The following is a 23,177-nucleotide window of genomic DNA, read 5'->3' as shown; positions in this document are numbered from 1 at the left end:
AGCAAGTATTTGATAATAGGATGGCTGGAAGATCCATAGGAACACCAAGATGTAAGTGGAATCATACAGCTAGGAATGCTGCCATAGAAGAATGAAATGTAAGATATAACAGTACTAGAGAACCTGATGAATAAGACTAAAAATTATAAACTTTTCATGCAATATTATCATATCAGCAAATTGATGATGGCGATTACTTATATTATGTCGGCTGCACCATTGTTATTACGTCACTGTTTTCTCTATATTATATCTTGTTCCACCTCCAAATAGCCCTCCTTCTAATCTACTGTCGTGCCCTTAAATTATTAATTCAGATTTATCTCCTCTTCAGATATTGGCAAAATTTATATTATGCTGCGCCAGCCAACATCCTATAACAGAGGAGACTCTTGTTCAGGAAAATAATTCTAAATTTAAAAGGGATACACACAATAATTAATCTCATGCTAGCACTGTGCAGATTCAGTTAGCAGTCGTGACTCGAATCTCACCTAAGCACTTATATCTAAATTCCTTCCTGCCAAAAGGTTCTATTTCATAAGTGATGGTTTGAATTCGTAATCAGGCATAAACTCAGGTATAAGGTACAAAACATGTTTATTGGAAAAACATTAAACATTTACAGTTAAGAAAATTCAATTATTTAATGGATCAAAATTTACTCTAAGTTAAGATTCATACTAAATCACAATGAATCTGAGTATGATAAATCCTTCAATTACGAAAGGATAAGATTAAGTGTAAGCATAATACTACTAGGATACAATTCCTTTCACAAGTCATTCACAGAACACGCATTGAACACTTTCATTAATACTCTACCAATAACTATCTTATTTCTAAATTTCATTAAGCAAGCCTAGCCATTCTCTATCAAAATAATGCTTATCAACAATTCTTGTTTGTTCCACAGGGTCTTAATTATTTCAATCAATTTCTCACTTAAGTTAAAGGATACTAGTAGTGTAACTAAAGGACACTAGTAGTGTCCTTTAGTTACAGTATACACAAACTCCTTATTCCTCTAAGCGATTTTTTACATAGAATGAAAATCTTTACATTACCGGATACTTTCAGATTTCATGCCGTCATCTCATGTAGATCTGGATTACCTTACTCTATACTCATCGGCTGTCTTTGCGCCTGGCAATGCCCTATGCTTTTCTTTTAATCATTTCTGACTGTGGCGTGCTGTCTATCGCTCCGCAGGAAACTTTCTCCGATGGGACATTCTGCATAGGCTGTCATATCGCGATCAGCTCCGCTTGGAAATCTTCAAGCATTCTCAAGAAAAGAACCCGCCATCAGTGTAGTCGATCCACCACTGTCTCACAAACCCCCCGACAAACCTCCTAAAACTCAAATCCAGGAACCGAAGAAGGAAAAAACCCTCTAAAATGGCGCGCTTCATCTTTTCTTCACCCTTTTCGGGCGCCCTCTATTCGAGGTGGTTTTCACCCACGAACCACATCGTTCATGCCCCTTGGGTGATCCTACACTCTCCCTAATCTGTTAGGTGACATTATTCCAGGTAGCCATTCTGACATCATTTTCCGCGTAGGTATAGCCTCCATCGCTACACTCGACTCGTACAGATTATACGCGATTATTCCGGATTACTACTTATAATTTTTCTCAGAATTTCATAATGTACTAGACAGCTTAATGGGAATTACAAATAACTTAACAATTCCCTTACACAATTTTTACTATTTTGACACAAAATTCTATGCTTCTCATTTCAGTTATGCAGGAATAACTCTCACTATATGGCACACATGGACTACACATTATTACATAACATAAAATAATACTTCATAATTATTAGCTGATGTGCAGATATCTCCTTAATTAGAAGGAAATATCATGTTGAATCCTGAATAAAGACTTTACTTATAAAGCTCTCCATTCAGGATCTAACACTTATATCTCTTTAAATATGATGCAGCAGTCATACTGCAGTTGCTACCATGAGATAGTTTGCAAAAAAATGACCGAGAAAAGCTTGACTGGTTAACACAAAGTTCCCATCTCAACTGAAGAGATGAATTTGAACATTAGGCACAGGCAAGATCATTGAATTCAATGATACATTGATAGGTAATCATGCTGAAGGGCAAGTTCAGATACAAAGGCAGTTTTGTATATAAGTTTACTTATAATAATATAGTTGAAAGTTCAATTCTGTTGTATTCAATGTTTGCGCTTCAACAATTCTTATTTATGTAAGATTAAACTGACTGCACTGTTTCATTTAGCATTCTAAATTCGAAGAACACAAACTTATAGAACTAGTGCTCCAGAGAAGATGCTGGCATCGTCTTTAATAGCAGCTCAGTACATGTGTTGCTCAGATAAGACCTTATTTTTAGTAAATATTGACAATACTGTTTAACATAATTGGTCGTATTTTCTTTATTTTTGACTGTGTTGTTTAGTCATAAATATTATTTATGCGACATATTATGCCACCGATGCATGCGAAAAAATGGTGGTCAAGACATTGATGTGAATGATATTAATATGAAGGATTTAGTGTGATGTAGCATGTGTTTAATGTATTCATTGCCCAGAGTGAATGGTTTGTGGTACGATAGTGACAATGGAGAGAATGTTTGTGAAAAGTTTCGTGAGCAAATGCAAAAAACATGAGTCGTGTTGGGAGCAATAAGTGACTGATATTAAGGATATAAAGGAAGATTGTGAAAATTATGGAGAATGTGGCAGAGGCAGTGGATGATAGCCAATGAAATATGAGAGTCTGAATGAAGTGGATGAAATTAATAATGTGCATGATAAGATGCTAGTGTGGAAAGAAATTGCACTTACACAGACTCGTTCATAGGATAAAACATGAGCTCAAGCAACTGGAGAAATAATTGGTGTGTGTGATACAGCAGGAGGAAGAAAGAGTGAATAGAAAAGTATAGCAGTGCGAGAAACTGGAAGAAAAGAGAAAGTATTGTATAAGGATTTGATGACATACTTAATGAGAAAGTGACGAAAGCATATTTCCCAGGTGCAAAGATAGAGGATGTTAGTGAAGCTGCAAGTTGAAGAAGAAAGAAGTGAACAAATTAATTCTTTTGGCAGGCACAAATGATTTGAAAGGTGAGAAACATGCAGTGAGAGAGAATGTGAAAGAGTTATCGTAAGAAGCAAAAATGAAGAGTAAGAAAGTAAGGATTGTATGTTTGCTGCTTTGGGGGGATAGGACAGAAATGAGAAGGGCCATGATTGCCAATGAGTCCATAAAAAGATTGTGTAGGAGGAATGGTGTATGGTTTATACATGTGCAGAGTGAATTTTATGGATGAAAGGACTAGTATATGCCTGATGGATTGCACTTGAATAGTTTTGGAGTTAGATGCTTAGAGAAGGTGTTGTCCATTGAGGATTTGGAAGTGTAAAACCAGGAAAACTAGACATATTAGGGGGAAGCAATCAAGTATGTGTATATCCACCCTGGAACAAACGAGTGTGAGTGCAGAAATGACTGAAGAGCTGAAGAATCTAAATGGGCAGGTAATGACATTATGTAAGCGTAACTGTGGGCCCAAGTGGATGTTGAACCACATGTACACAAATGCCCAAAGTATCAGAAATAAAGGAGAGAAGCTTTTGGCATTGGTCAGCTTGACTTGGCCAAAATTTATTGACATCAGTGAAACTGTTTATCAGAGAATGATGTAGTGACAAGGATAGAATGTAACAAATATTGCATTCTAAGAGAAGACAGAGGAAATAGGGGAGGAGGAGGATATTATTAATGATAGATAAAGAACTTCCACCAATAAAAATAGAAATTAAGGAAGATTGTAAATCTGAGGGAAAGAGCTCATTTGAGGCCAATAGGACAAAATATATTGTTGGTTGCTATTGTAGACCTAAGGATCCAGAAGAAGAAGTTGTGGGTGACATGCATTGGCAGATTAGCACAAGTGCAAGCCAAGTAATTATCATGGGAGACTTCAAATACAGGGATATACACTGGAAGGAGGAAAGGATATATGGCAAAATGGAAATGGAATTTATATAGTTACTTAGGGATAATTATCTGAAACAGCACATGATGGGTGGGACCAGGGGTTTCAGTATGTTGGATCTGGTAATAGCATCAGAAGTTCTATCTATAACTACAGTAGCAACTCTACCTCCAATCAGGGAAAGTAACCATGTAGTCTTGTCCTGGGAGGTTGGTTAACATATGGAATTTTCAGTCAAGAAAGGATTTGTGAAACTACAAAAGTGGCAAACTTAGGAGGCAACTGGCAGCAGCATTGGCATAAGAAGCTACATGGAAAGAAAATGTCATTAGTGCATGGGAAACAATCAGGGTTGTTTGAGCGAGGAGTATCAGACTGCATATATTCAGGTTCAGGAGGATAAACCAAGTAGGCATATGAGTAGCAATATACATCATGAGCTGCAAAAAAAGAAAGCATTGTGGAAGGAATATAAACAAAAAGGTGATCTCATGAGCAATATAAAGCATAAGCAAGAAGAGTAATAAGGAAGGCGAAAACAGTTTTGAGAGAAAATTAGCTAAGCAGGTCAAAGTAAAAGAGTTTTTTGCTACACAGCAAGTAAGAGAAAGAATGATTATGGAAAAATAACTTTACTCAGTGCTGAAGTGATCACTTTGCAAGAGTATATCATTTAGGTGGTAACTACTGATGTTGCAGAAACTCACGAGATTTGAGGTAGATAAATTAAAGGTACTCAGTATATTGAAAAATTTCAATGTGAATACAGCTACAGCAGTGGGGTTGGACGATATGTTAGCTCGTGCTACGAGGATGTGAAGTGAATTGGCAGTGCCTCTGACAAAATTGTTTAATCTAAGTCTCAGCTCTGGCAAAGTTCAAGGGAGTGGAAAGAGGGTAAGATACTTCCATTACATAAAGGTAGATCCAAGTAGCAAATTACAGACCAATTAGTATCTCTGGAGTGGTGATTAAAGTATTGAAAAAATGGTTAAAAGCAAAATTCAATAATGGGTAGATAGGAATATGATACTCTATAGGGGGGCAGCATCATCATCATCATCAAATTCCTGACATGTACCCTCAAGGGGTGTACAGGATATGATAGTACTACATGAAAAATTTACATCATTACTAACTTCCTATCTACAATTTTCCTCCAAATCAGTCTATTACTTGTCAAGACTCCAACATTATCAGATCTTATATTTCTATCGTCTAAGGCACTTTGTACCGTATCAATCCACCTATATCTTAGTCTTCTTCTGGGTCGTTTTGCTGCCAACCAGGGAGAGAACACTTGATTTGCTAATCTTCCCTTGCCCATTCTGTTTAAGTGACCATACCACCCAAGATTAGCTCTGCTAATGCATTCCTGGATGTTGACAATGCCAAGTTCTTCCCTAATATCCTCATTTTTAATATGATGTTGCCATTGATGCCATCTGTTCACACCTATAATCTTTCTCAGGACTCTCATATCTGCGGTCTCTAGTCTTTGGTCAAGTGTTTTACTTCTGACCCAGCTCTCAGATCCATAAGTTAAAACAGGTTTGAACACTGTCTTGTATACAGCTAATTTAGTGTTCCGACTAATTTCTCTCTTATTCCATATGAATTTATTCAATTGACTTCCCATCATACCAGCTTTGCTGATTCTGTTGTCTATTTCTATATTTAATTTATCATCTTCAGTAAAAATCGTGCCTAAGTAGCTGAAATGTTTTACTTGTTCCACAGGTGTTCTCCATTCACAACATAGTTGACATTTTCAATGATTCTGCCTATTTTCATTGTCTGTGTCTTTTTATTGCTGACCTTCATGCCAAATCTATTACAACAGCTATTCAATTTAGTCAGAGAATCTTGCAGACTTGTAGCGGATTTATTTAGAAGTATAACATCATCAGCATAAAGCAAAGAGCTGACATTAACATCTCCAATTTTGATATCATGTTTAATACCACTTTCCTTCATAATGTGATCCATATAGATAATGAATAACAGAGGGGATAATGTACATCCTTGTCTCACACCAAATTTAACATTAAACCATCTTCCCATACTTCCTTCAATTCTAACTGCTGACTTACAACTCAAATAAAGACTAAGTATTGCTTGATATAATGCCCCATTGACACCATATAACTGTAGCGTATTGAATAGCTTTTCTCTTGGCACCTTGTCATATGCTTTTCCCAAGTCGACAAAACTTAAATACAGATCTCTGTTATATTCCCATGCTTTCTCGACTATTTGTCGTAAAGTGAAGATCTGATCCTGACAGCCTCTATTTGGCCTAAATCCAGCTTATTCTTCACCAAGCTTTTCTTCCACAATTCTTCTCAACTGTTTTTTCTCAAGTATACTTGCATAGATCTTGCTAGGAATACTCAGTAGAGAAATACCTCTGTAATTCTCACATTCAGTTTTATTTCCCTTTTTATATATGGGTACTATGAGAGCTCTACTCCAATCATCGGGAATTTGTCCCTCTGTCCAGGCTTTCTGAATTATGCAGCGCAGCCACTGTAAGACTCTTATACCACCATACTTCAGCATTTCTGGTCGAATATCATCTACTCCTGCTGCCTTTCCACATTTCAAGCCTTTGATGGCTTTTTCTACTTCAAGTATGGATATGTATTCCTAACTGCATGCCTGGTCAGTGTGTTTTACCACTGTCCCATCATCACTGCTTGTTTCATTTAGCAGTTTTTCAAAGTAATTACTCCATACTTCAAGGATATCTTTTTCTCCTGTTTTCATGTCACCTTTATCATCTCTAACTCCTTTTACAGCACTCTTTCCCTCATTCCTAAGCTTCTTCAACAACTTCCAGAATATTTTAGGGGGTAGCATGGTTTTGTAAAAAGGAGGCCATGCCTCAATAATTTAATCACAGTAAATTACTGAGAAATGGCTACACAATGATACTGCTGGACGTTGCAAAGTTCAAGACATGACAGCATATCACATGGAAAATTATTACATAATTTGGAGCAAATGGATATGAAGTCAGTGGTATGGATAGGGGTGGCTAATAGAAAGGGATCAGAGGGTGGTGTATGGTGGAGTGGAATCAGGCAAATGAGGGTGACTAGTGGAGTGCTCAGGACTCTGCACTAAGACCACTACTCTTTAATGTATATATTAATGATACAATGGAGAATTTAAGGGAGAGGAGATATTCAGTTGTTTGCTGATGATGCAAAACTGGGTAGGGCAATAGTTGAAAAAGGTGATATAGATATCTTGCAGGATGACTTAAATAAATTGGCAGTGTAGGAAAAGGACAATGGTTATCAATTTAATATTGTAAAGTAATGCACTTTGGGATGAAAGGGTTACATATGTCATATATTAATAATACTAGTTCTACAGGTAATGGTGGATAGAGATTTGAAATTCAGAGGGCATACTGCAAAACTTTTGCTGTATGTCCTCTAGAAAACTAGCTCAGAGGATTAAAATAGATATTGAAGAACATATTGACAAGTAAAGAAAGGGAGGTTATTATCCCTCTTTATAAGGCTATGATTCAGCCACATGTTGACTACTGTATGATTTGGTCACCTGTGTTTCTAGAGCAGCGCTTCCCAAACTGGGGGCCGTGAAATAATGAAAACAAATTTAAAATGTTTTAAGACTAAGTGTTCCATGTCAAATGTGTATGTAAGATGCTAAAAATGTAATATTTGCATTTGATTTTTGCAATATTCGCTGTGTATGTTTCGTATTGAATATAAATACAATAATATTATAATAATATATTTTTGTATTACAATTTTTTTTTCCTAACGGGGGCCGTGAAATATTTAAATTTTTCCAAAGTGGCCTTGACATCTATTACTTTGGGAAGCACTGTTGTAGAGGACCAGGAGGTGATGGAGAGGATTCAGGGATGAGTGATCACGCTCATGACAGGTACGTAGAATGTTCCCTATGAGGATAGACTGAATGTGTATGGGTTGCAGAGTTTAACTGCCAGGCAGAGGAGATGGGATATAATAGAAACTTATAAGTTACTAAAGGGATTCTGTAAGATTGACAATGGAAAATTTTCAACACATGGAGAATAGTGAGAAAACAAGCAGTCACACTTTGAAGTTATCTAAGAGTGTGGTTAGTAAGGGTGTGCAAACCAGTTTCTTTACTTGAAGAGTGGTAAATGAGTGGAATGAATTGTCGGAGGTGGTTGTGATTGTCCAAACAGTGAATAAGTTTAAGGCGATGTATGATGGGTATTGTGTTAATGGATAGTGTGGATCTCTGGTGATGAGTCTTTTGGGGATATAATAGAAACTTATAAGTTACTCAAGGGACTCCATGGAGTACCAGTATAAATAATAATAATAAAAATAATATCCTGAGTGTTAACTGCAGTCCTATTATACCTGCAAAATTTCAGATATTTTATACTGGCTGCATAAAATTATAGAAAGAGACTACTTTTGGAATAATCTTGGGGAAAAGATGATTGCCTTCACGAGATGATCAATTTTTATGACAAACATCTGTCAGTTCCCCACCCCCATGCCCCCAACACATTTATGAGAGAAGGAGGGGGGGGGGGGATTGAAAGAGGAGTTCAGACAGAAGAATTTCAACAGAACTATGCATTTCGGATTGAAGAGGTTGCAGACCATGTTTGGCAGGGCATCACTAAATGAAACTGATAACATGGTAGAAATACTTAAAGCTATTTTTACTTAAAAAGCAGTTGTGAATTTTGAAAAAAACTTTACCATGAATTTGTTCACTGATCTGTTTATGAACAATACTGTTAATTAGCAGGATTCAATAAATATGCTCGCCAAGCTGCTTGTGGTGAGTAGCTGCAGAGTGGACAAAACTTTTTTTTTTAATTTAATAAAAAGTATTCTCCAACAATGGTACATAGTATACCATTAAACATATTGTAAAACTCCTACTGACTTATTGGGACATTAAAAAAAAAATGGAAGGAGTAAATTTCGTGCATGGCAAGTAAGGTTTGCATAATTTGTTGAGCACTGTTAATCAGTGTATTTGTAAACTTTTAACATTTATTAATGTTTTAAAGCTTTTTTTACCATTTCTGAGAGATTTCAGATGTGTCAAAATACTGAGACAAATATGTGTTCAACTCAAAAAGAGACAACTGTCTTTGACAACTCAAAGCATTACATTATTTTCATAATGAATTTGACTAAACTTCAATTCAAATAAATAGCTTTTAATTCAAATTTGTCTTTGAAGAGTGGGGAAATACCCTCCTCTCAGCCATTCAAAACTTTGTGCACTTTGGTGTCACAATGCCAAGCGGGAAAATTTCAGACTTTTACTCCTTTAAAAAATCAGACTACTGATTTCATTCTCCATGTTGGAATGAAGGCTTTTATTCCTCCATGTGTTCAAAATTCCCACCCTATATTCAAAACCATTTTTTTCCAAAAAAATGGTGTACCAAGGTGGTCCAAGAAAATACAGGCTTATTATAAGTGACTTGAGACAAAAACTTAAATTATATTCGTGGCTATACTGAAGACCACAACAGTTGCATAACCATCATTAACAGCGCAAGTCTCACTCCGAGAGGGCTAAATGTAGAAAACTATGAAAACATGCCATCAAAAGGTTAGGAGAAACCTGTCCTGTTGTGCTTCCCATTTCTAAGATATTTGATAATCTGGCATCAAGGACTTCTCTGCTAATTGTCATTTGTGGTCCTGGCTCTGTATCTGGATTGCCAGTTCAGGTCATTCATTACGTATAATGGTGGAAAGTATTTTCTTCAGTTTCCAATTAATGCGGGTGTTCTTCAGGACTTTGTTATTTCACCCACCCCTTCCTCATATATATATATATATATATATATATGCATGGCCTGTTCTCACTAACCTCAAACCCTATTCAGAGTTTTATTGATGACAACACACTCTCCACTCATATGGCAAACATTGCAGTGCTCAAACATCTCAAGTTTCAAGGTCATTTACAATGCATGTCCAAAATACTGATCTCCACACTGTCTTTTAATGGGAAAATAACCTCCTGTTCATGATACTCCCCCCCCCAAAAAAAAAGACCTGTTCTTCTTCCCTTACCTTTCCACAATGCTCAACTTAACAGTCAAGACCAGATCTCTCTTTTTGGATTGATGCTTACTCCTAGCATTTCCTGGCATAATCACTTCTGAAGCATCTTCAGCTTTCAAAAAACTGGCATCCTTTTTCACTGAAAATGTTACATTTCCCTTTTCTAGTTACTTATCTTGATACAAATCTACCTGACCTAGGAATATTATTCTCACATTAGGGTGCAACTAAATTCCTTCAAAATCCGTGATACTGTTCAGAAGAATGCAGTTTGGATGATTCATAACCCCCCCCCCCCCCCTCCCACTCTTCAGCCACTGTCTCTTTTACAGATATTTCCATGGGTGATGTTCAGGAATCAGCACCCATTATGTCCCCCCCCCCCCCAATTCTGCTAAACCTAGCAGCAACAAAACCAAAACAACTGTCCAACACCCTTTTACAGTTGAACTGCTGACACACCAAACCTGCTATTCCCACAGATCTTTCATTTCAACAACTTCAGTTCTGTGGAACAGCCTTCATCAAGGACTTCACCTTCACTCCAGCTATTCAACAGAAATATCAACAGATTACTTTGCTCTTGATATGAGCTTTGCTGCCTCTTGTGTCTGGGAGAGTGATAAAACAGAGTCCGAATAAATATCCATAAATTTTGGAACACAGTACAAGCGATTGTGTTAGGTGTATACAACTTTATTATTCATAATAAAAAGTTTAATGTCAAATGAATACAAAAAATCAACACTCAATCACCATTAAATTAGTTTTTGAAATTACATACCTATGATCAGAAGTCTTCAACTCTGCTCTCCCATAATGAGCTATTTTTCCAGGGGTCCATAATGGATCCTCTACATTCAAAAAAAGTGGATTTTTTTTTAGTCATTAACAAAATTTTACCTAATAGTCATTAAAGATTTAATATTTTCAATTTTTTTTAACCACTTTATTTTTTTAGGGTTCAATTGCAAACATTTCTCTCAAGTTTTTTTAAAGGGTGGGGAGAGGCAATACCACAACAGTGCAGTCACCTACACTGGTGGATGTAGCTATAGTGATACACTAAACTGGCAATGGTTGAAAGCAGCAAATGGTGTCTTCCAGCAACTAAAAATAAATGACATAGCAATAATGGCATTATTGGCAGTGAAGGCATTACAATGTACTAAATTTCTATCTATGTTTATTATTGACATACCTGCCTCACTAAGAAGTCTTCTTCGCCGAAACAAAACCCTGTCAGTCCATGCAGGAATTCGGTTTTTCTCACTAGTATCATAATCATCAGAAAACAAATCATATTTATATGTGGGAGGAAAGTTTACATCAGCTTCTATAAAGTTCTTGAAAACCTTGATGTTAAAAATAAAAATAATTATATTAAAACAATCTTAAGAGTAGTCAGTAAAAAAAAAATAACTATCTCAGTGCGGAATTAATCAAAATATAAGACGGACATAATTATAAATTAAAAGATAATTTACATAAATTATATAAATGCTTTTTTTTTTTTTTATTGTAACAGTACTAACAATATCTGGTGGGAAGCTGTGAACTTGATAATCAAGTGGGTGTATATTATTTTTTATTTATTTATTTATTGTATATGTTCTGAAGGAAAGAAATATTTTGGCTATTGATACAGATGCTTATAAATAACTAGATGTAATTGAAATCGGCACCATACCAAAATTTTTATTTTTGCCATGTTTAATCCTTTTGCACTTCTGGGGAAGGTTTAATATCACTACAAATCCTGGGTGTGTTTGTATCACCAGAACAAACAAAAGATGTATTAGCTGCTGATGGTTTCTCTCAACATACAAATGTTAATATGCATTTCTTCATGGTAATATTGTTGGATTCTGAATATAAAGAGATTTGAGTAATTAATATTTACTTCAGAATCCAACATGATCTTCCATCACATAAGCTAGACTTGTAATTATTATTTAATGTAAATCACTTGTTTATAAATTAATACTCATGTAACTACCTTTAAGCTCTATTAATAATTAATTAATTAATCAAGGATATATAATAATAGTGAAAAGACTCTGTATTAAAATATTATTAAGTTTATTTTATTTATTGCTATGTTAATATTATAAGAATTTTTATTCAACATTTTAACTGCATATTAATTGAAATGTAAATATTCCTTATTTGTTCCTGTATGTAGAGGTATAACATTGTGCAATGCCTCAGTTTTATTATATTTTGTTTTAGTTGTCATGGAGACGTATGTAAGATAGCGAGCACGAGTTTAGAACAGAGCGTGGCAGATCAGTATTGAAGGGCTGGAAAAGGATTTTAATAGAAGTAGAGCACGAGAATAATTTCGGCGGGAAGAAGGGATATATAAGCGAAGAACAGACAAAACGATTCTTTCAGGGAATCAGAGTGAGATAACAGAGTAGAGAGATAACAGCGAGTCAGTTAAGTAGCTTGCTAAGGTCTACTAGTCGAGGAGCAAGTTAGCTAGTAAGTTGCAAAACGACAAATAAAGCAACGGAAGATAGCAAAGTAGCAACTGGATGACTAGCGATAATTTAGTTGGAATTTTGACTCAAGATCGACCTTTCAGGGACACACAGAAACTTGAAGAATAGCACAGAGTAACTAAAAGAATAAGTAGAGGCAGCAAAGTTAAACTTAAACGATAGCTGTGCTAAGAGATATAGTGCCTGAAAGATTAATTAAATTCTGGAAGAATAGGCGACTGTGCATAAAAACTTCAAGTTAAGGAATTACTGCGTGTTACCTTAGTTCATGAGTTATTGGTAGAATACTGAATTGGTCAAGTGATGTCAAAGATAGTACAAGCGTTTTGCTCCAAGCAAGAACCTTTTAACTATGTGAATTGCGACCATTAAATTATTCAGTTATTACTAAGAGGATTTGTTTTGTTTTTAATGAGTGCTGTTAATAGTTTTAAGTGAATACAGTTATAAAAGGTGTCCGTACATAAGTAGATGAACAAGGAAATTTACAGGTAAGAATTAACCAACTTTGTTACTCCTATGCAGAGATATGTGTGTGTGTTTCTTCCTAAAATATCCCTACATTAACAGTAACTTTTGCAGAGAATAGCTGGAGTGTGGATTTAAGAGTGTATACTTGTGAAGAAGCATTGCTGCCCTTATATTGTATTTGAAACTTAAGTAACTATAAGATATTATTGTAGTTGGTTACTAAGGAACTTATGACATTGAACTTTTTTTAAATGGTTAATTGAATTTTGTGAGAGCTGTATTTCGGACAACAGATTAACCATTGCTTGAAATTATATGATTAAATTACCAGATGTGCCAAAATGTTTGTAATACCTTATTCAGTGACTTAAACTAAAGTGTATAATTTGTGAGCCCATATTAAACATTTGTTTGTTGATCTAAAGTTGTACTTTGCCTGAATCTCTTTTACTGCACCGTTCATAAAATAATCGAACCAAAGCAGGTGAAATAAATAAGTTGAATAAACTCAGCCTGTATACATAATAACAACACATAAAAAGAAAATAGTTGAGAGTTGGTTTTATTTTAATTCTTTGACTAATTTAGATATAGAGTGGCGCAGTCAATAAATACAAATTCTCTCTATAATTGGATTAAAAATCAACTAGCGACTTTTTTTTTTTGTTGTTTTAGAACATCATAGTGACAAATTGACGGATCCAAGGTATAGGTTAAGACGAAATAGGATCCAACAATATCCTATCCTATCCTAATTTACGTTCAGGTGTAGACCTACACATTTTACAGTATAGGTATTTGGAACCAAAATCCTACAGAACAGAGGTTGGTTACTCCTTATTCCTGGAGGTGCCCTATGTCTGTAGAAGCGTGTTCGCAGAGGCCAGTTTGCCTGTTCTGGGGGATGAAAACCCCAAGTTTCCAGGTGAATAAACCTCCTACCTCTGTATGAGACTGGCTAACTCATCTTTTGGCAAAAGAGACCAGATGAAGTTGGAAGTTTTTTCCCACTTGGTTAGACTATAAATTATGTATTTAGTTTAATTCTTTATCCAAGTGTAAGCAAACAAAGTTTGCACCTGAACTATATCTTCAGGACTGGGGCAACTCGTAGCAAAGGTGGAATAAGTTCTCATCACTTTCCTCAGTATCCCATAATACAAAGCATATCTCCTTGCAGATATGTATAATGCTATGCATTATGGGAAGTTGCCCCAGTACTAAAGATATTTCAGGTGCAAACTTTGTTCACTTACACTTTGATAAAGGATTAAACTAAATATATAATTTATAGTCTAACCAAGTGGAAAAAAACTTCCAACATCTTTCTCTAATCCAGAGTAATTTTTAATAATAAGGTGTGACACCTTCTGGCAACTGGCATATGGAAACATGAGTTCTGCATTGCTTCAACCTTGATATCACCTCTGGCTCCCACTGAAGAGACCTCAATAAAGGTTGAAACTGGTCTGGGTAGTGACCCTTCCAATAATGCATAGCATTATACATGTCTGCAAAGAGATGTGCTTTGCATTATGGGATATTAAGGAAAGTGATGAGAATTTAGTCCACCTTTGCCACAGTTGCCCCAGTCCTGAAGATACTTCCATGAGTGAGAGATGTACATGTTTACAGAGGAAGCCAAATTTTTTGAGATCATTACTTAGTAGTCTCTAAAACAGAAATACTAGCAAATTAAAGAAAGGAATATACAACGTGTATCTATTGCAAGAAGAAAGCAATAGAATGCTATATCAATCATGATTAACTTCTTCTTCTTACTCTGCGTGTTTATCCTACTTCCAATGCAGGGTCTGCATTTTACATTGATCCGACTTTTGTTAGTACAACTCCCAACTGGACTGTCACTGAGCCTGCCTCGGGGAGGGGTTATTTTTGACTGTAACAGCGTGTGTTCACGGGCCTGTTTGACTATTCTGAGGAAAAAAATGCAAGTTTCAGGAGAAAAAATCCTCTACCTCTGTATGAGACCAACTAATAGCTCATCTTTAGTCAAAAGCGACTAGATAAAAGGTTCCTCGTGCCTTGGATGGGAATCAAACCCAGGTCTTTCCAACCAAAGGGCTTCATCTATACTGGTTGAGTTACAGAAGCTCTATCAGTCATGATTAACAGATTACCTAAAAGAAGCCCAAATCAGCAAAGATATAGAAGAAAAATGGAAATCTTTAATAAAGAGCATCCATAAAGCAGTCTCTGAAATACTTGGAAAGAAAAACATTAAAAATCTGGAACACAGATATAGAAAATGCAATAAAAGAAAAACAAATAGCATACAAATCACTCCTTCAAAAACATACAAAGGAAATAGAAGAAATATACAAAAACAAAAGAAATATAGCTAAAACCATAGTACAGAAAGCTCACCAAGATTCTTGGGTCAGATTTATTAATAAAATAGAAGACATACATTGAACAAAATACTTAGCCTATAAAACATTAAGAAAATTAAACAATGAAGAAAAAAATACAGCACAAATCAACATAATACAAGAGAAACAATGAATTATAAGAATTTATGGTATAACCAAAATTTAATAACAAAAAATAATAATGAAGAAATCAGTACTGATATAGAACAAATAAAATTGGAAGAACTAAATGTAACAATAAAGGTATAAAAAATAGAAAATCAACCAGATTAGATGGCATATATACAGAACTTTGGAAATATGGTGAAGAATATTTACATCACAGATTCTTAAAATTAATAACTGTTGAAGGAAATGTGAGGTTCCCTTAGATTAGTTAAAAGTTAAGGTTATATCTATATTTAAGAAACGAGACAGAGATGACTGTGGAAATTACAGAGGAATAAGTTTATTAAATACAGGTTACAAAATTTACTATAAAATCTTCAATAAAAGACTTAGAAATATTGCAAACAGTCCACTCTCAAAAGAACAAAATGGCTTCAAACATGGAAGATCACACAGACAATATTTATTGTTAAAACAAATTATTGAAAAAAGATGAGAATTTAATTTAGAGACTCATGTGGCCTTTATAGATTAAAAGAAAGCTTTTGATAAAATACACTGAGAGAATCTATGGAACATAATGAAAAAACAAGGATATTAATTACATTTGGTACAAGCTATACAAAGTTTATTTTATATAAAGATACAAAAATACAGTTACAGTTAGGTAATAAATTAACAGAAGAGATAGAAATAAATTGCGATGTCAGACAGGGATGTAACTTATCTCCAATTCTATTCAATACATACATACATTGATCAGATTATTAAAATATGGAAAATAACAATAAAACAATCCAGTTAATCAGAACTGTTATCAATACAATGAAGATGACTGTCAAAAATTAGTTTGCAAATTAAACAAAATAAGCCAACAATACAATTTAAAAATTTCACAAAAAACAAATGTCATGGCATTTGAAGGTCACGATCATGTTAGATCAAAAATAGTTATAGAAAATTTGTGGAACTATAAGGCAGGTGATTATGACATGCTTAGGAAAAAGAAATCTGTACCATGGCATAAAACACTGCAGGGTAAGGGTTAGCAGTGCATGGGATATAGTTAAGGATCATCTAGAGTAGGGCTGTCTAAAGCACTCCTCACGGACCGGATGCGGCCCACCTGTGGGCTTTGATTTTCACAAGCGAAAAAATTAAATAATCTGAATCAAATGCATATTAGATATTTTAATTCTATCACTAATCGATAATCTCGATGCTGGCAATTTTATTAGGTGTTTTTACATCACTATATACCCATGTGTTTTTCAAATATTAGATGTGTCAAAGAAGCGTTCTTACACTGTTTTGTTCCAAAGTGCATGCTTCGGGCCCTCAATGTACATAAGCATGCAATTAGTGTCGTTTGTTTGTTCAGCTATCGAGGTTTCGCTGCTGCTCACCAAAGTACTGTGCTAGATACGCATTGTCATGCAGCCCTTGGATTACCTAAGGTTGAACCAGCCCTAATCTAGAAGAAGCAGAATTAAATTGTATACCTAGGATAAGGAGAGTTAATCAGGTAGGAGTTGGATAAGTATTATCATCAAGCATGAGCTGCAGAAGAAGAAAATTCTGTGGATGATATACAAAGAGAAAGGTGACCAGCTAACTCATGAACAGTATTGTTATTTTACATTTATTATTTCATTTAACATTATATGTGAGACTCTTTAAATTCGTGTTCTGTGGCCGCCACTTAGATTGATCATGTGTGCGTGCAGGTAAGCAAGGGGATTGCCTTTGGCTAGAGCCAATTCCTTTGTTACAAATATCTGGAGTTACCTCCTCGTTAGGTTCTGGAAAATTTATTTGTTATTGCTGTGCCTTCCAGAACCCTTAGATTAGAAAAGCTTCTTAATCAAGGAGTTAACTCTCAGACAGACACACGGTTAATCTTTCTATTAAAATACTTAATCTCAAAATAACTAAGAGATATAGTCCTACATCATTTCTAAGTCTCCTATGCTAATACTAGTATGCAGTCGTGGTCTCCGCTACACAATTTAATTCTGCTCAGGTTCTAATTAAATGAGTGGTGCATTGGATTCATTATCAGGCAACTAGTCAGATAAAAAATACAAAGGTACATTTATTAAACTCATACAGTACACATTCACAAAATATACACTCAGCTAAGGTAATAGTTTCTTGAGTTACAGAACTTAATCCAACAAATGTAATTCATATAACTGAATTCTGTCATGAATCGATACTACCAAAATTAATTGTTAGCTCTTCTCTATACTTTGATCTACAATTCCTTCCAAGCAATAACTCTATTAATTTCACGTACTATTATACAATGACACACCAAACATAACTGACCTTTACAATACATTAGAATATGTTGCTGGAGCTATAACAGTGCTATTAGACTAGATACTAAAGTCCTGCTTCTTATATAATAAGAGTCCTACATATGAATGTTCCTTTTCACTAATATACATTAATCCTTGTTTGTACATTACCGGATCTCTGAGACTTCTTTAGGTCTGTCACTCAATCTCCAATTCCCTCAACAGGTTACTTATTCTTTGTCCCGACGGTTGTATTACACAGGCTTGGCTTGGAACTCATTATTCGATCTATTCTCTCCGATGTGGACAAGAAACAGCTCAGCTTAAGTTGGTCCACGTGGTCTTACATGTCCGTCAGCTAGTGCAGATCTCCTCGGAACACTGACAAGATGCCCACACATGGTTCGCTACTTTGCTGCTTATCCTCATCTAACACATCGTTCTGGTGACCGTATTCATCTACTCATCTCTGGGAATATCTCAAGCTGGGACCATCGAACAATGGCTGCCAATGTCGGACAGGAGAGCACGAACAGGAATACCAAAAGGGAGCGAGGGCTGGCTGGAGGGGGAGCCAATCCTTTTTATATTGCACCCTTAGCGGCCTTCTTACTGTGTCACTCCTTTCGGCCCGGTACCATTCTTCTGCACATGGTTCCCGTCTTCTCTCTCTCTTAGCTTCTTCCCACGTACACTCATAGCCTATGGCAGCCCCGTGCATACATGGCCACCATAGGCTATGCTGTTAATCCTAGTGTCTGGCTCGTGCACTTTGAACTCATGTTCTTACACATATTTTTCACAAGGATTATTTCTTCCATTGTTAAATTACAAAGATAGGTAATATTCTCTCACATAGAAATATTCAATGTCAAGATACATTATTCTTAAGGTTTTTAAGTAATTTACAATCCCTACATATTATCATTTATGTCGAGATAGATTATTTTCAAGTTTTCAAGTGATTTACAATCCTACTTATATACAAGTATGCCCCTGTTGATTTGTTAAAGCTTGTTAAATCCTGAACGAAATATTTCTTAAGGAAATCTCTTCAAGATTTAATAGTATGAGGCTCAGGCAAGAAAGGTGACCAGCATGGCAAGGAAGGCAAAAGCAGATTATAAGAAGAATTTAGCCAAACAGGCCAAAGGAAATCCCAAAGTGTTATTCTGCTATGTGGCAAATAAGAGGAAGAATGACTATGGAAGATTAACCTTAATGAGTAATGATAGTCACAAAACAGATAAAATAGTTGAGTTACTGAGTGCCCACTTTGCAAGGATGTTTCTATCATATCATATCTCCTCTTTTTCTCCTATCAAACAACTGCAATCAACACACACACCTTCATTCTATCCTCATAGGGAACATTCCACAGGCCACCTAGGCATCCTAGTGAGGTAACAGAGGTGGATGAATTGGAGGTCCTTAGGATGTTGCAGAATCTCAATGTAAATACAGCTGTGGGATTAGAATGGGATATCAGCTTGGGGTTTGTAAGAATTTTCAAGGGAACTGGCAATGACTAGGCTCTTTAATTTAAGTCTCAGCTTTGGTAGGAGTTCAAAAGAAGTGGATTAGAATGGGATATCAGCTTGGGGTTTGTAAGAATTTTCAAGGGAACTGGCAATGACTAGGCTCTTTAATTTAAGTCTCAGCTTTGGAAGGAGTTCAAAAGGAGTAGAAAGAAGACAAAATAATTCCTTTGCATAAGGGAGGTTCTAAGACTGCAGTAGCAAATGATAGACCAATCAGTATCTCACGAGTGGTGGCAAAAGTACTAGAAAAATTGCTAAAAATGTGAATTCAAGAATGGATAGATATAAATATGATAATGTATGAGGGTCAACATGGCTTTGTGAAAGGTTGGTCATGCCTCAGTAATTTACTAACTTTTTTATAATAGAATAGCAGTCGAGTTGGATAAAGGAAATGGCTACATGATGATTCTGCAAAGGCATCTGACAGCATACCACATGGAACTCTGTTACACAAATTAGAAGAAATGGGGATGGATATGTCACTGGTTAAGTGGATAAGAGGGTGGCTTCTGGACAGATATCAAAAAGTGATATATGGAGGGACAGAATCGAGGCAAACATGTGACTAGTGGCGTGCCACAAGGTTTTCAGTGTTGAGACCATTGCTGTTTAATTTGTACATAAATGATATATGAAATAACCTGAAAAAAATCAAAGGAAATATTAAATTGTTTGCTGATGATGCAAAATGAGATCGAGTAATTAGTTTAAATAGTTAATAAAAACAGATTAAATAGTTAATCAAGGTGACCTAGAGAGCTTGCAGGACAATTCAAATAGGTTGTCAGTATGAGCAAAAGTTAATGGGTGTCAATTTAATATTGAGAAATGTAAAGTTATATATTTTGGAATAAACAGATTATAAGCCATGTATCACACTGATGGCACTATTCCAGGAAATAGATGAATCTAGAGATTTAGGGGTGGTATTAGACAGAGAGTTAAAGTTTTAAGGATATATTGATAAGGTTGCAAAGGTAGTCCATAAGATTACTTGGCTATTGAAGAACACATTAACAAGTAGAGATAGGGAAGTTTTTATTCCTCTGTATAAGGCCTTGATATGCCCACATCTGGACTACTGTGCTCAAATCTGGTCCCCTGGGTTTCTTGGAATGAAGAAGCTGTGGGTAGGATTCAGAGGTGAGTGGTCTGTGGAATGTTCCCTATGTGAATTGCAAAAGTTGTTTGATAAGAGAAAAAGAGGGGATATGATAGAAATATTTAAGTTTCTTAATAGGAGAGATGCAGGGAAAATGCTTCAGCACCAGAACAAGGGGTCATTCCTGGAAGTTGAATAAAGGTGGTTAGTTGGTGAGAGGACTAGATTTTTTGCTTGGAGAGTTGTGAATGAGTGGAATGGGTCACCAAGTTCATTGTGAGCTTTGTCTGTTAATGGGTTCAAGGAGAGGTATGATAAGATTGGGTCTTTGGGCTCATCGCAGGAGGCCAAAATAATAGAGCAGATGATAGAGTTTAATTATTTAGGTTGCATAATAACATATCTAAAAGATAAAGATATATATGAAAAAATAAAGAAATTTCAGAAAATCTGTGGAACAATTAAAAGGACACTGAATAAAAAAACAAGACGAGAAACTGAACTAAAATTTTACGAAGGAATGGCCACTCCCACTCTATTATATGGTTTAGAAACATGGACTATTAAAAAGAAAGATGAAAGTAAAATACAAGATGCAGAGATGAGATTTGTAAGAGCAATAAAAAAAGTTTTCAAATTGAACCATATAAGTAATGAAGACATCAGAAAATAATACATCTATAACGTAAATGAAAAGATCAAGGAATATAGAGAGAAATGGAAAGAGCATCTATTTAGGATGGAAAAATATTGGCTACCAAAAGAAGTGGATAGATACAGACGAATACATACCAGGAAAGACCAGTGAAACCTTTCCACAGTATGCTCATATTAGTGATCTGCAATTTTTAATCACCTGTTATCATTCTATCCCAAATCTCATATCTACAGGTAAAAAGTGGTTTGAAAACTCATCTTTCAGCCACACACAAGGTCCCGAGACCTATGACATAACAGTACCACATGTGGGCAAATGGTTAGAGAATAAGGATATTTGTTGTGTTTTTTTGAAGAACTAAATGTTACATGGGAAAGAAAGTTTCAAAGAGGCATATAGAATGGAGAAAGATGAGAATGTGGTTTGACATGTTTAGAGGTGAACTGGACATGGGTATTTACTAGTAACTACTCATGTTCATACATAATTAGAAGAAGGGGGGGGGGGGGGGAATGGTAGCAGCACCCATGGAAATACTTCTAAGAAAAGACAATGTAACAACACAATTCCTATGTGACTGGAGGAAGTTTCCAATTGGTGTACAAATATAAGTTCCTCTTGGCTTTTTTGTATACTTACTTCTGTAGTCTGCATGACCCAGTTTGACACTTGCAGATCTCTATTCATAGCTAATGTCTCATTTATACAGACATCCTTGCATATACTAAACAAGTTCAAGCCAGACAAGCACACGATCATCCTTTCATCATAATCACCTTCACTTGTAGAGTGTATTTGAGGAAAGGATGGATTTATGTAATATGAATGGCCTATACCTGAATGCATTCGGTATCAAAAGTCTGGAGATATTATGCAATGGTATGGGATCTCGTATCAGTAACAGAACTGCATATCTAAGTCACTCTAGTATAGATTCTCACCATGATCTAGTGTCTGCATCTTTCTCATACCAATGTATAATTTCTCTAGACTACTGATATCAAATGCATTCAAGTAAAGGCCATCCATATTACATAAATCCATTTTTCCCCTCCCTCAAACACACTCCACACATCAAAACTTGCACCCATTCCTGTTACACAGCCTGTACCAAATCATTTGCCATAATAAACCTTTAATTTTCACTTTCTCACTCTGAACTCTTGCTTCATCTAGCAATCCTTTCACATCCCCTTTCTCTTCTTGGGTATTTTTCGTGCCATTTTATGGCACTAATTTTATACTGCAAGTTCTCAACAAATATATTATAAAATATACCAGATACAATAAAACCATGAAAATCAGCAGTAATAAAAACCCAACCTAAATTGTCAGACCATGATAGTCTGGGTTCAAGCTTTGATCTATTCATAATGTGATCCATAGAGATGATGATTAACAGGGAAAAATAGATTTAACACTTTCATTGCCAAGCTGAAAATTGGAATTTCGTGTGGTGGCCAAATTTTATTTATTTATTTTTTATTTAGTTAGCGACGTCCATGCGATAACGCGTGATCGGCTGTTTGGCGAGAACTCGCATCGCGTGATCGCACGATATCATTCATTGCCAAGCTGAAAATTGGAATTTCGTGTGGTGGCCAAATTTTTAATTTTTTTATTTAGTTAGCGACATCAACGCGATAACGCATAATCGGCCATTTGGTGAGAACTCGAATCGCGTGATTGGCAATGAACATGTTAAACATGCTTTAACATCCAAACCACTTTGCTGTATATACTTTAATTTGAATTGCTGATTATTACTTAAATATAAATTATGTAATGCTCTATGTAATATTCCATTTACACCACATAGCTTATGTTTTGAAGAGTTTCCCCCCCCCCCCAAATATCAGTTCAAGATCTACAAAATTTAAATACAGATCTCTGTCACATTCCCATGATTTTTTGACTATTTGTCTTAAAGGAAAATTTTGATCCTCACAGCTCCTATTTGACCTGAATAGCTTGTTCTTTCTGGAGTTTTACTCACACAATTTTTTTTGTAGTCACTCCTAA

At 35.5% G+C, this 23,177-nt stretch overlaps 1 protein-coding gene across 1 annotated transcript in view; it reads right to left on the bottom strand.

The window, feature by feature from the left end:
* Positions 1–23,177, bottom strand: part of Synj (synaptojanin) — a 384,587-nt gene that overhangs the window by 82,283 nt on the left and 279,127 nt on the right. Inside the window, exons 17-18 of the mRNA XM_090410710.1 lie at positions 11,271–11,424; positions 10,854–10,923 (exon numbers count right to left, since the gene is read on the bottom strand). Of these exons, the coding sequence (XP_090266836.1) occupies positions 10,854–10,923; positions 11,271–11,424 (224 nt within the window). The remainder of the gene's footprint in view (positions 1–10,853; positions 10,924–11,270; positions 11,425–23,177) is intronic.

The sequence above is a fragment of the Typopeltis vanoorti genome, chromosome 20 (genome assembly GCF_054136105.1).
Source record: "Typopeltis vanoorti isolate ZY-2024b chromosome 20, IOZ_Tvanoo_1.0, whole genome shotgun sequence".
Lineage (NCBI taxonomy): Eukaryota > Metazoa > Arthropoda > Arachnida > Uropygi > Thelyphonidae > Typopeltis > Typopeltis vanoorti.
The sequence above is the reverse complement of the archived record's forward strand: the minus strand, read 5'-3'. Positions and strand labels throughout refer to the sequence as shown.